Source organism: Phycodurus eques, chromosome 3 (assembly GCF_024500275.1).
Source record: "Phycodurus eques isolate BA_2022a chromosome 3, UOR_Pequ_1.1, whole genome shotgun sequence".
Classification (NCBI taxonomy): Eukaryota; Metazoa; Chordata; class Actinopteri; order Syngnathiformes; family Syngnathidae; genus Phycodurus; species Phycodurus eques.
This window is the reverse complement of record NC_084527.1, coordinates 25,843,474-25,857,866: the sequence shown is the minus strand read 5'-3', so window position 1 is coordinate 25,857,866 and position 14,393 is coordinate 25,843,474. Positions and strand designations below refer to the sequence as shown.

General features: G+C 41.5%; 1 protein-coding gene across 2 annotated transcripts; it reads right to left on the bottom strand.

Annotated features, from left to right (window-relative positions):
* Positions 1-88: 88 nt before the first annotated feature.
* rab35b (RAB35, member RAS oncogene family b) lies at positions 89-13,330 on the bottom strand. 2 transcript variants are annotated; one of them, XM_061672861.1, is made up of 6 exons: positions 13,004-13,330; positions 11,263-11,313; positions 9,172-9,295; positions 5,461-5,585; positions 1,850-1,974; positions 89-1,781 (listed from the first exon to the last, which is right to left on the bottom strand). In XM_061672861.1, the coding sequence occupies exons 1-6, from the start codon at positions 13,053-13,055 to the stop codon at positions 1,653-1,655; spliced, it is 606 nt and encodes a 201-aa protein (XP_061528845.1). In that variant the 5' UTR covers positions 13,056-13,330; the 3' UTR covers positions 89-1,652. The 2 variants fall into 2 exon arrangements, with proteins under 2 accessions (XP_061528845.1, XP_061528846.1); XM_061672862.1 differs by lacking the exon at positions 1,850-1,974 and having other exon boundaries at positions 1,675-1,781.
* Positions 13,331-14,393: the final 1,063 nt, after the last annotated feature.

Sequence of the window (14,393 nt, the reverse complement as noted above, 5' to 3'; positions counted from 1 at the left end):
CATGGATGCCGGAATTATACAAAGAGTGAAACACACACACATAGACAACACAAGAAACAAAAAATTATCATTCCATAAGAGACCAGTGTACACTTCCTCCCACACTTTATTCACAAAATCCAAAAATAGACACAGGTTGAAAATAAAGTCAGGCCACAAGTCACTGACAAATGAGCTCAGTCGTTATGTGTCCAATATGTATTTCCTTTCCAAACGGTTATTACGAATTAAATTCATCAAGGGAAAAAACTGAATAGCACATCTCTTTTTCTCCAGTGTACAGCAAACCACAGCTGAAGAGTGTGTTCAATAAGAACACACACGGGCGGGGCTTGTTGCCCGTGACGTGTTGAATATTAACACAGATATTTCTATATACATACACGTAATCAAGTGGTAACCATAGCGTGTGGGAGTTTGACACTATTTCATCAGGCTGCAGGGGTCAAAAAGGCAGATGGATGTGGAACCTAAGCATGCTCACATCAAGTGATGGTTGCGCCTCCGTCCAGCTCTCCAAAAAACAAAAGTGCCTCACGAATGACCAACTGGAGGCGCTGATGAGCGGTCACCTGAAGAAAAAGGGGGGCGGAAGTGTCTGCAGCCCGAGGACCCGAACGAACGCTGTTTGACAACTTATTCCATGTCCTGCTAGTGCACTCAATTGTCCATGTACTTGTATACCTATCGTAACGCGCTAGTCCTTCCGCGAGTGCGTCCTTGTCATTCTACTAATGTGCTGAATTGTCCTACTTGTGACGACAGCGTACTAGTACATGGATAATTCAGCACAGTAGTAAGATTTTGAATAAATGTCCCAACGGCTTGCCATAGGACCCCAGGCGTTACTATGGCAACTATCAGGCGCACTGCCACTGAACTGTATCACGGTTAAAAAAAATTAAAGGGGCAAGTGAAAGTGTATTAAGACTGCAGTAGTTCTACAGCTCTGCCACACTTCAAAATCAAACGTAAAGTTTAGAAGAAAAGAAAATGTCAAATCAGGCAGGTTGTTGGCTCAGCATTGCTGAATGTTAGAAGGAAGCTTGGCAAAAACAAAAAAAGATGAACAGTTAGCAGTGCCGTCCAATGGGTTAGACTAGCGATCAGAATTTTATTTTGCCGCAAGCAAACATTTTTGTATTTCATCAGGATGTGTTGGCGTGAGCCGTGATAAAGTAGGTTACCCTCCCCGCTCGTCATCTCCCAATACCCCCAGCAGCCCAGAAGAATAGAACTAGAAAAAAGTCAAGAAAGAAAGGCCCCTCTCCTCGAGCGCTGAATGTCCTGTGCAGTGAGGAAGATGAAAGTGAAAAGGAAGGACGAGACCGATATATGACGACGACGTGATGAAGCGCATCTATACTGGAGCGTGATGGCAGTCAGTTGTCAATTTGCAGATCCTTTAAGAAAAGGAGGACCTGCCGCTGAATTCCAAATAAGACTTTTTGATCACACCTTGAATAATAAAATCTGTACATATATTTCTTCATGATTACTTTGTCCAAAGGGGACGTGTATTTGTCTTGAATCTTTATCGTATATTTCTTAAATCTTTATCTGCTCTTTAATTTAGACTTTCTCAGTCCCATCCGGTGTGTACGCGACCGTGAAGAACGCCGCTGTCGCCGGCGACCTTTGTGCGGCATTCGCTAGCAGCACTTTTTCTTCCGTTTACTGTTCCGAGTCAGTTTGACCACGTCGTTCTGTTGCTGCTGTTGCTGCTTGGCCAGCACCTCCTTCTTGGCTCGGAGCACCAGCTCGGTGATGCAGTTGAACATCTGCGTGAGAAGCAAAGAGACGCTAAATAGAGCGACGACCACCGGACGAGTTTTTCCTATCACGTTACCTCTTCGACATTGATGTTCTCTTTTGCGCTCGTCTCAAACAGGTTGATACCCATTTGTTCCGCAAACTTCTGCGCGTCGGTGGTCTCCACCACCTTGGAGTTGGGGTCATCGTTTTTGTTTCCCACTGAAAATAGAACAAAATGAAGTGGTGCTTGAGAAGCCTAACTCCGTGTCAAACATTCTGCCTTGACCAGGATGGTAACGCTTCACTTGTGATGGAAGTCGTGAGGGAGACGTCGTTTACACTGCAGTGTTCAAGTGACACAATTCCCACATTTTGCTCTCTAGCGGTACAATTTGGATACGGGTCATGTCAATGTAAATAGCAAAAAACATGGAACCGGATACCTTCAGCTCAAAATCTGTGCTTTCCCGAATGTGGATACAAATCTGATACATATGGGTCAATTGATATTCCTACAATTCAATTGATTTGATCTGTGCTCAGCAAGTTAGCCTTCCGGATTTAAATCAATTGGAAAGGTAACCAATCGATTATATCGATACTATGAAATAACACATTGGACTTACGTACGGCAGACTTTTATGGAGGTGTGTATGTGTTATATTACCAAGAAACTAACAGCAGAATATAAAAAGAAAATAACAGCACAAGTAGATAAAAACCAACTGTTTTGCATAATAATTCATACTGCTTAATGGTTCATAATTATGGCCAAAATAATCGATGATTTTGATCAATATTGTAATCACAATTATTCAGGATTACACGTTAGAGAAAAATATTTATTTTTGTTGCACTGCTTTTCAGCAAACAATATGTAAATGTTCAGTGCAAAATGAATCCGTAAATAAGAATAAATGAAAATTAAAAACAATACTAAAATATGTACCCCCCCCAGAAAATGCTCACATTTACCAAGGGCTAATTGAATAAATATGCTACTACAAAGTGCAATCACAAATTGAAACTTAATGGAAGCAAATACAGTTTATGCATGAAAGACGTTACCCTGCAAGCCCCGCCTTTTCATTTGAAACGCTCATCGATATAGTGATATTGTCAAGGAAGGGTACAGGTACAATGGTTCCGCTTGACCATTTGTGCACGCTTGCAAACTACAAAGAACTCTCTATTCCTCTACTCTCGATTCCTCTATTTCTCATCTCTCTATTTACTCCCGCCGTTTTTCACTGACCCAGGCCGGCTGAAAAATCCAAGTCAAGGCAGCCGCTACAATTGTTAATGCATTACAGCAACACGCCACATCTGAGCCAATGTGGTGCGAGAGCCAAGTTCAAAATAAAAGCCACACATTAATGCATTGGACACATTTTAAATGTAAAAAAATAAAAAATAAAATCAGATGAGCAGGCTCATTTAAACGTGGCAGTCAAAAATCGCAATCACGATTAAAGTTTTATTAATTGTGGGTACGGAAAGTAGTTAGACCCCCTTAAAATTTTCACTCTGTTATATTGCAGCCATTTGCTAAAATCATTAAAAAAAAATTTCCTCATTAATGCACACACAGCACCCCATATTGACAGGAAAAAATGGAATTGTTGAAATTTGATTAAAAAAGAAAAACTGAAATATCACACAGCCATAAGTATTCAGACCCTTTGCTGTCACACTCATATTTAACTTGGGTGCTGTCCATTTCTTCTGATCATCCTTGAGATGGTTCTACACATTCATTGGAATCCAGCTGTGTTTGATTATACTGATTGCACTTGATTAGGAAAGCCACGCACCTGTCTATATAAGACCTTACAGCTCACAGTGCATGTCAGAGCAAACGAGAATCATGAGGTCAAAGGAACTGCCTGAAGAGCTCAGAGACAGAATTGGCCAAGGTTACAAAAAAAATTCTGCTGCACTTAAGGTTCCTAAGAGTACAGTTGCCTCCATAATCCTTAAATGGAAGACGTTTGGGACGACCAGAACCCTTCCTAGAGCTGGCCGTCCGGCCAAACTGAGTAATCGGGGGAGAAGAGCCTTGGTGAGAGAGGTAAAAAAGTACCCAAAGATCACTGTGGCTGAGCTCCACAGATGCAGTCGGGAGATAGGAGAACATTCTAGAAAGTCAACCATCACATGCTGCCCTCCACCAGTCGGGGCTTTATGGCAGAGTGGCCCGACGGAAGCCTCTCCTCAGTGCAAGACATGAAAGCCCGCATGGAGTTTGCTAAAAAAACACCTTAAGGACACCACGATGGTGAGAAATAAGATTCTCTGGTCTGATGAGACCAAGATAGAACTTTCTGGCGTTAATTCTAAGCGGTATGTGTGGCGAAAACCAGGCACTGCTCATCACCTGTCCAATACAGTGCCAACAGTGAAGCATGGTGGTGGCAGCATCAGGCAGTGGGGGTGTTTTTCAGCTGCAGAGACAGGACGGCTGGTTGCAATCGAAGGAAAGATGAATGCGGCCAAGTACACGAATATCCTGGACGAAAACCTTCTCCAGAGGGCTCAGGACCTCAGACTGGGCTGAAGGTTCACCTTCCAACAAGACAATGACCCTAAGCACACAGCTAAAATAATGAAGGAGTGGCTTCAGAACAACTCTGTGACTGGTCTTGAATGACCCAGCCAGAGCCCTGATTTAAACCCAACTGAGCATCTCTGGAGAGACCTGAAAATGTCTGTCCACCAATGTTGACCATCCAACTTGACAGAACTGGAGAGGATCTGCAAGGAGGAATGGCAGAGGATCCCCAAATCCAAGTGTGAAAAACTTGTTGCATCATTCCCAAAAAGTCTCATGGCTCTATTAGCTCAAAGGGGTGCTTTTACTAAATACTGAGCAAAGGATCTGAATACTTCTGGCTGTGTGATAGTTCAGTTTTTCTTTTTTAATAAATCTGCAAAAATGTCAAAAAATCAGTTTTTTTTCCTGTCAATATGGGGTGCTGTGTGTACATTAATGAGGGGAAAAAAATGATTTTAGCAAATGGCTGCAATATAGCAAAGAGTGACAATTTTAAGGGGGTCTGAATACTTTCTGTACCCACTGTACACACCTCGATATTTAGCCTGCCATGCTTAAATCCAATGTTACTTACTAGTATTGATACAATTGATTGGTTACCTTTTAAAACGATTTAAATCAATATATTTACGTCCGGGAGGTGAACTTGCCAAGCACAGATCGATCCAATGGGATCATAGGAATATAAATGGATACATCGATATAATGAATGAATCATGGCACCACTAACTACGACTACTACTACTACTCTTCTGCTTTGTATTTCCCAGCAGTGTGGATGTCCTGTGGCACCATGCTGCCTCTTACAGGTAAATATTACTATTATGAAATCTGGTTTGGGAGAAGAGACAGGATTGTCTGTGGAGATCATTTGTTAAGCGTGTGGTATGATGTGTTGGTCACCTTGAGTACAACAAACTATAAGAGACTATATACACTGGAGGAACACACGTAGATTTTTATCTCCTTCTCATGTGTGGGATCTCTCACGTTTGAAAAATCGCTTCGAATGTAAATAATTAATTTTTTAAAAACTGTATTTTTGTTAAAATCACCAGCTCGATCACTTTATGTTCTGGCCAATGAGTGTAGGCAGTCCCCACATTGAGTCTCTAAGTCTAGACAACATTTCTCTGTATGCAGACACTCACCTAATATTCGACACACATCATCACAGTTCTGGTTGATTTCATGTAACCATCGTTTGACGTTGACAAAGGACTCTGCGCTCGTGACGTCATATACCACGATGACCCCATGCGTTCCTCTGTAATACCTGAACACAGAGAAGGAGAGTTGCACTTAGTACTAACACCAACATAGAGGAAAGGAAACCAAACTTCAAAACCAATATAAACACATAACTAATATTTACAGTGGCTGCAGATTCACTACGAGGGAACTCACCGATGGTACAAGTGACTTGCAATATGTTTTATGACTGATACAATCCTTGCTAGAAAACCACCAGGACTTTTGGAACAGCATCTCGTACATAGATGAATAGAGTGGAGACCAGTCAAAAGTAAACCTGCAGCTGAGGCTTCAAACGGCAAGCTGGCCCCAGTGTTGCTCTGCAGTGCCAAACAAACACAGAGGACCTTTTGTCCGCCTCACCATGTGTATGTTATTATGGTTGTATGCATTTGTGTGGAGTGTTAGAAGCGGAGGGCATACAGAGTTGTCTGAACATGCCAACAATCTACAGTTGGAGTGGTGCAGACGACCGCGGGAAAGGCTAACTGGTTGTTTGTGAGCATGTTCATAACGTGAATAAGGAACCATTAAGTGGCCCACACGTGTGCGCGCATACACACACTTGTCCTTAGGTATGAGGTGTGTTAAGATTGGATTTGTCCAAACTTTAGGCTCTGAAAGGGGTCGGGGCGGACAATCTTAAATAATGAACACATTCAATATTTACGACCGAAGAGCTTCGTGTGTGTGAGGAAAGCCAAAGTCTCCCGAGTCATGACGCTGAAAATTGTGACGTGAAACGGAATGTAGACAATCAAAGAAGCACCCTATACTGACAAACAGGGAAACGACCGTAAATGAAAAAAAAACTGTCTTAGGCTCACGACACACATAGGGGGAATACCACTAACTGCAAAGATTGCCTGCTTAATTTGTCTGTCGTTTTAATTTCATTCATTATTACAAACACGGTCATGTGCAAAGGTTTTAATAACTTTGTTATGAAGCCAGCAAAGCTCACAAATCTATCTATCTATCTATCTATACCCTGTTTATAGCATAGACATATGAAGGTACTGTATGTGCAAAAGTTAAAACGCCCTAAAAGAGTATTGTATAGGAAAACAAACTATCATTAAAATAAAGTCCAATAATTGCAGTGGTAATGATTTATCCATGTTCTGCTTGGGACTATGATTTGAAATCATCATAAACGATAGTTTTATATGGTGGTTGTACACTTATGCAATCATTTTAAAATGTATGTCAATCATATTGTTGTGGTAATGCTCAAAATTAAGTGGTTTTATCAGGGAAAGAGGGTTAGAAGCCCTCACTATAAAAACTGGCCCCTCTGAGTTGAACAAATGATCAAATAAAAGTAAAGCCTTTGTTTTTTTGGTTATTATTATTTTTTATTTATTTATTTAATTGACACGTTTTGACTGCTACTGCTTGTTGCGGACAAACTTCTTGTTCACACTAACATATTTTGCAAATATATCTCGAGTCACTGTCAATCGAAACTATGGTATGCCATGGTCAAGCTGTACCTCCTCAAAAAATGGTGTCATCAAATCATGTGCCGGTGCGACCAACCGAAAAAGCAGAAAAAGTTGGTCGCGCCAGTGCGACCAACCGAAAAAGCAGAAAAAGTTGGTCGGAAAAAGCAGAAAAAGTTGGTCGCGCCAGTGCTACCAACCGAAAAAGCAGAAAAAGTTGGTCGCGCGAGTGCTACCAACCGAAAAAGCAGAAAAAGTTGGTCGCGCCAGTGCTACCAACCGAAAAACCAGACAAAGTTGGTCGCGCCAGTGCTACCAACCGAAAAACCAGAAAAAGTTGGTCGCACCAGTGCTACCAATAAAAAAAAAACAGAAAAAGTTGGTCGCATCAGTGCTACAGGTACAAAAGTTTGTGTCGAGCCCTCCATAAAGACAAACGGGCTGTTTTTGTGCTGATTCTGCCCCTTCCCAGCCAAGCACTTCAAACGCCAGACAATCGTAAATCTTATAAAATTATCCTATAAGATTACCCATAGGTCTGATGTGTGTTAGAAGTGGATTGGTCCCGATTTTAGGGTCTGAAACAGTTCGAGGCCGACAATCTTAAAAAATGAAAGTGTTCGATATTGAATGTCTAACATTGTGTGTTCAACGAAACATTTTCATGTGTGTCTTTAGTGTCCAACCTGGTGTACATGTCGTCATATGCCTCGATTGGCCTTTGCCACCTCGACCTTCGCCCTATGTCGCATCTCCCGATATTCCTTTCTCCTGTCCTCAGTCCTCTCAGTTTCCCACTTCTGAGCTAACCTCTTTCCTTGTGTGATTCCTGTGGTTCCACCATCAAGTCTCCTTCTCCCCTTTCTTACCAGAAGATACACCAAGTCCCCTCCTGCCTGTCTCTCTGATCACCTTGGTTATAGTGGTGCAGTCTTCTGGAACCTCCTCCTGTCCACCAAAAGCCTCTCTCACCACTTCTCGAAAAGCCGCACAACACTGTACCTTTCTCAGCTTCCACCACATGGTTCTCTGCTCTGCCTTTGTCTTCTTAATCTTCCTCACCACCACCAGAGTCATTTTACACACCTCCATCTTATGCTGTCTAGCTATCGTCTCCCCTACCACTACATAACAGTCAGTGACCTCCTTCAGATTACATCGTCTGCACAAGATGTAATCCAACAGCGTGCTTCTACCTCCTGCGCTTTTAGGTCAGCCTATGTTACTGCCTCTTCAGAAGAAAGTGTTCACTATAGCCATTTCCATCCTTTTTGCAAAGTCTACCACCATCTGTCCCCTCCAATTTCCTTTACTGGATGCCAGACTTACCCATCACTTCTTCATCACCCCTCTTTATTTCACTGACAAGTCCATTACAATCTGCACCAATCACGACTCTCTCTCCCTGTCTGGGATGCTTCGTCTAGCTCCTTCCAGAATTTCTCTTTCAGCTCTAGGTCACATCCTACTTGTTGGGCATAGCCGCTAATCACATTAGACATAACACCCTCAACTTCAAGTTTCAGTCTCATCACTCGATCTGATACTCTTTCACCTCCAAGACATTCTTGGCTAACTCTTCCTTTAAAATAACCCCTACCACATTTCTCTTTCCATCTACACCATGGTAAAATAATTTAAACCCTGCCACTAAACTTCGAGCCTTACTGCCCTTCCACCTGGTATCCTGGACACAAAATATCTCAAGTTTTCTCCTAATCATCAAGTCAACCAACTCCCGAGCTTTTCCTGTCATCGTCCCAACATTCAAACTCCTCACATTCAATTCTAGGCTTTGTGCTTTCCTCTTCTCTTTCTGCCCAAAAACCTGCTTTCCACCTCTTCGACCCACAGTAGCTGAATGTCCACCGGCGCCCTGTAGGTTAACAACGGCGGTGGCGTACGTTGTTAACCCCGCCCAGGACCAATCCAGTATGTGATAGCAACATAATGTAATAAATAGGACAGTGGCATTTTAACAGGTAATAAGGTTCTCATTTAAGCGGGCACACAGACTAAATGGTAATTACTGATTCATCTAATTACACAAAATCTCAAGACCACAAAGGCCCTTTTTCTTGGTTTCTTATTCAAAACAACAACCACACCTGAGACCTTCGTGTGTGTATATGTTTGTGTAAGTTTGTGTATACATTAACTCACGTGGATGTGATGGTGCGAAAGCGCTCCTGTCCTGCTGTATCCCAGATCTGTAACTTCACCTTCTCCCCATTGATCTCCACCGTCCGGATCTTGAAGTCCACTCCAATTGTGGTGATATAGCTACCTGCAAACGTGAATGTAACACAGCATCAGATTTGAGTTCCGTGAAATATACATATGCTTTGAAAGTCAGACAATTTGGAATTTCGACCACAATTTTGTGCAAAAATATTACTCATATGTGAAACATAAAACAAGATCTTCACACACGACATGATCAAATCTTGCGAGACTTCAGGTTATTGAGCATCTGAAAGATTAACTAACTGCATTTTTTTTTTTTTTTTTTATATTTTGTGCGACCACCACAGAAGGATATCAATGATGGCAAACAGGAGAAATACAGTTCATGTGTCTCTGTCCTGGCTACTCAGTCCACTACCATTTAGAAAAAGAGCAATGTACAGTGCAAAGTCAGGTGTGTGTAGGGGGCCAACAGGTTAATGTGTAGAACCAAAAGCAAGTATCCTGTGAGCATTTGTGTCAGCGTGTCCACCATGCACCATCATTTTAGGTGAGTATAAGTGATGCACTGAAATGGAAATTCTTGACCAAAAACCAAACCCGGGGAGCCAAAGGCCAAAAACCGAAAGGAATTATCAATCAAACTGAATTTGTAAGCGCTTTTCATACAAAATAAATGCAACACAAAGCGCTTTACATTTATTGAAATATAAAAAATAAAACCCGTCAATTACTAATTTTGAAACTATGCCAATCACTGGAAATTTGCATTTGTGGCTATGACTGCAGAACGGCTAAACTATAGAAATTCACTTTCAGAACAATTTGTTTGAATTTCCAATTTTTTTTAATGATGTCAAGAACATTACCGTGGGACAGTTACTGCAGTATGTTATATAGTGGGATAAAAATAATGCTGCATACTGTTCAGTTTCACAATGTAATCATTATCACATAATGGTGGACGCATTTGCAGCAAAATTGACAGAGGACACGAGGCGCACGTTCGTCTCCACAGTTTAGCATCGTAATTCGCCGCATTCGCCTCCGTGCCTTGCCATTGTATTTAGCCGCCTTCGCTGTAGCTCGTAGTTAGCAGGGGCGGCGCAAATACATAGGACGCAACAAACATTTTACCTTAGTAGCCGAACAGCGGAGAGCAGCAAAGTTGGGCGACAATCGCTGTGCACCAGTTTGGGCTAGCCCCTAGCATAATGACGGTAAAGCCACACCGCTCCCACAATTCATTGTGACATGCAAATTTGAATTAATCATGTAACAAAGAGGTTCATTTTTTTGTTGTTAATGTGTGTTTATGTTACCACTAGTTGAATGCGTGCCTTAGTTAACTGTCACATTTATGGTTGATTTATGGTGCATGACATTATCAAACCGTGACTGTAGGCTTTGTGTAAAATAATAACGTCTCAGTCAATTCAACTACATAGTCAGCAAAGCCCTTGTTAATCGTAAACATTTCTTAATTTTGTAGTGTACAAGCTCGCGTGTCAGCCGCGAAAAAGCTATGACTTAAAAGCAATAAACAACATGTTATTTTGTCCGTTTTGTTTTGGTGACAAAAGTCTTGCGGTCCGAAACCAAAAACAAACTGTTAGGCTATTTTCAGCCGTCGAATATTTGTTGCATCACTAGTGAGTATATAGTCTGCTGTTAATTAACTTTAGGTTGACTTATTTATACACTTATATGACAGTTTAGAATTTCAAAAAAGCATAAGCAAAGAAGCTGAATCACCATCAGCAATTTTCTGCCCTCACTTCTATATTCACTCTGCTTACAACATGTCTTTGTAGAGTGAGTAATTTCATTTGAGATTGATTTAGTCTTCACATACAATTGTTAACTTATTTCTATAAATGCATGACAGTAAATGTTAAATGTTTACATTCTTTAACCATTACTATAGGTTTTGAGAACGAGGATCGGTTGACCCTTAATTATTTAATTATAATCCATTTCAATGCAAATTTGTTTGGAAATTAGAACACGTTAGCAGTTGATTCTTTGGAAGTTTCACTGTATTTAGGGTTAGACAGAAACACCCACCTGAAAATGTGTTGTCTGCGAAACGAAGCAGGAGACTGCTCTTCCCCACTCCTGCGGAGGAAACAGAGGGACAGTGTGAGCTTTAAGATGAGTCAACTACACAGTTAGTACCTAACAAAAACGATCTAATTGTCTGGGAATCCAAGCCCAACGGCATGGCACAAATGCAAACCCAGTATCAACTGCTGTAATCCTTGTGCACTTCATAGTCCTACAAACTAAAGGTAAAAACGGTGGACATTTTCATGGGAAAAATTTATCAATTGAATGGGATTTAAAGGATTTATGGAATTGACAATAAATACGGTATGGTCATGATTTGTTGCAACCATAGAAGAGAAGGTAGACTAGATGATAAGTGAGAGTGAAGGAATATTAGATGTCACCTATGAAATTCCTCTGCTGCATCTGGGGTGTGACCTAAGCTACCTACTGGGCGGTTGTCAGATGGTGTTTTATTGCTCCAAACCTAACAGCTATCAGTTTCCTTTGGCCTCCTTGCTCCATTATTTGGGTCCAACAATAACAGAGGCTTCAAAGTAGATGAGACTGTGCACTGATCATTTAAAGCTCCAATATGTTTGTCCTGGTGTCGATGAGACACACATCCTCCTGAATAGTCACCCATGATCTCTTAAGCTTCAAACAGCAAAACCTAGCTGGATGCAGAAGGCTTAACTAGTATCTTGCAGATACCAGTAAGTTATTGTTGAAAATGGGCAGCAGTCATTGCATTTTGAGCTCGTTATCACAGCATGGAAATAGAGTCAGTCGCAGTTCCATAGTGCAGCTGAAGGAACACTGGAATCAGTGTGCTCTGATGATGTGCTTGTGCCAGGATCAGGATGGACAATGAATGTGGGGATCAGACCCCACAAAGCAATACAGTTCAGTACTGCGGGTTAACTTTGACTCCAATTGAGAGTGAAGTCGAGTCGATTATTCATGTTTTTATTCAATTCAAGGGTGCATAACGTGGTTAAATCAACATAACTATACAAAGAAAGTTGTCGTTGAACTTAAATATCTTAACATATAATTTCACGAAGTTACACTTTCATTAACACGATGATAGTTTCACTTCATTTAAGCGTGAATGTCTTGAGATGCTAATCAGACCGCAGTGCAGCATTCCTTTACCACCATAGTTAACATTTTTAGGCTAGCAATCGACATTACAAGTTGTTATTCCAAACAAATAGTTGCCGCAGTAGTTGTTGTTTAGCGTTGTGCGAACCGTCCTAACCTTGTAATATCATCATAGCTTGTGGCTCCTACTAGCAAACGCAACAGCTTCATGACCCATACAAAAATATGATAGCTTAATTTCATGCTAGCTGCCGCAGCTAAACACAAATAAAAATAGACTCAAACGGTCTGATTGGCTCTTGTAACATTTCGGTAATTTATGCGACTTTGGCTTTAGTTGAGAAAAGTATTACGTTTGCTACACGACCAAAACAGGAAGATATTCGAGGGTAAAATTCGGCTGGTCTAGAGGCGATATCCGGCCTCATCGACAGACATGCCCAGCCCGGACACACAACCTCCACCCTGTCACTAACACTGGAATATAGCGGCCGGGGACATTACACAAAACAAATTCATCCCAAAAGCAATACACTAGTAATAGAAAACGAAACCTGAAGGCACGGTGCGTCCAGGCTGCAATTAGGCATTTACGCGTGTGTAAAAACACGACAGGCCCACTTCCCGTGCCACATCCCCGGCGTCGACTTACCGCTGTCACCGATGATGAGCAGTTTGAATAGGTAATCGTAGTCCCTGGCCATGCCGGCGGATCGTGGCTCACTCCCGCCTTGAGCCGCTTCTTTGGACCGTTTGTGGGTCAAGTCCCTTGTTTTCTTTCTTTTTTTTTCTTTTTTTTTAAACAACACACACACGACCCCGGACCCCCCAATGTTGCTGGAAAAAAACTACCGTTGCGAGAAACCGGTCGCCCCGAGTCGGCGTCGTTTTTCTCGGGGGTTCGGCAATCGGTTCTGTACCGCCAAGCAGCCGGAAACTCCGCTTCCTCCTCTGTTGGTGGAACTGCAACGGACTCTGATCCGGCTGCACTGCACTGCGCAGGCTCCAGCCGTCAAGCCGCCCCGTACCATTGAACAACATTGCCTTACACTTTTCTATAACAATTTAAATAAACTACAATATAAAACCGCTGATGATTACATAAGTGAAGATATATCATCCTGGGGCTGTCGATAATCAGCAAAATGGTTACACTAGCAGTAAGTATAAAAAGTACTCCCCTTCTGTAGTTAAGTAGAAGTACAAATGCTTGTGTAAAGAGATGTTAAAAGTAATATCGTACTCACGTATTTCTGTGGGGGGAAAAAAAAGTAGACATGAAATTGACCATTTTTCTTACTGTCAATTCCATAATCTGTTTTGATTGGCGCAACGAAAAAAAAAACAATTTCTGCACACAAAATAGCCTATTCTAATCCTAATTCTTTTGATTTAAATAATGCTCGTACGGGGGGCAAAAAAAACGTTACATGTCGATTGTAATGTCTAGGCTAGCTAGTCTTGGATCGACTTTTACACAATCAAAACAACTGTTCCCATATTGCTAACGTTGTAAACTGAGCAAAAATAAACGCTAACGAATGAGAACAATACACCACGAATCGCTTTTCTAACAGAAAACATCAACGTCTTGTTTCTCCCAATCTGTTGCCATAGTTGTTAATGACCCCTTGTTTTCGTTCGTCCCTGTTCTTTTTCACCTTTTAAGATCCAAAAAGCTCAAACAATTCATCTCATCTGATTGACTTTACCTCTTTTTTTATACATCATGTCATAATCAGCAGAGGTAGAAAAGTAAAAAAGTAGTGAGCCTATTTTGACAAAGGAGTATAAAGTACAAATATTTAATTTTCAGATATAGGGAGTATATCAGTTCAGAAAATTACTCAAGTGCCGATACTTGAGAAATCAACTTTCCTTCCAAGCACTGCTGTGTAGACAAAAGTATTGGTGCCTATAGTCCCTCATCTGCAGCGATAACAGCCCCCACTCTTCTGGAAAGACTTTCCACAAGATTTTGTAGAGTATCTAAAGGAATTTGTGTCCATTCATCCATAGCAACAGTTGTGGCCTGGCTCACA

Excerpts from the sequence above, each read along its gene's own strand:
- rab35b (XM_061672861.1), bottom strand. The coding sequence starts at position 13,055 with ATGGCCAGGGACTACGATTACCTATTCAAACTGCTCATCATCGGTGAC. Across the intron at positions 5,586-9,171 it reads TTTCGCACCATCACATCCAC|GTATTACAGAGGAACGCATG; the intron begins GTGAGTTAATGT and ends CTCTGTGTTCAG. Across the intron at positions 1,975-5,460 it reads TGATGTGTGTCGAATATTAG|TGGGAAACAAAAACGATGAC; the intron begins GTGAGTGTCTGC and ends TTCTATTTTCAG.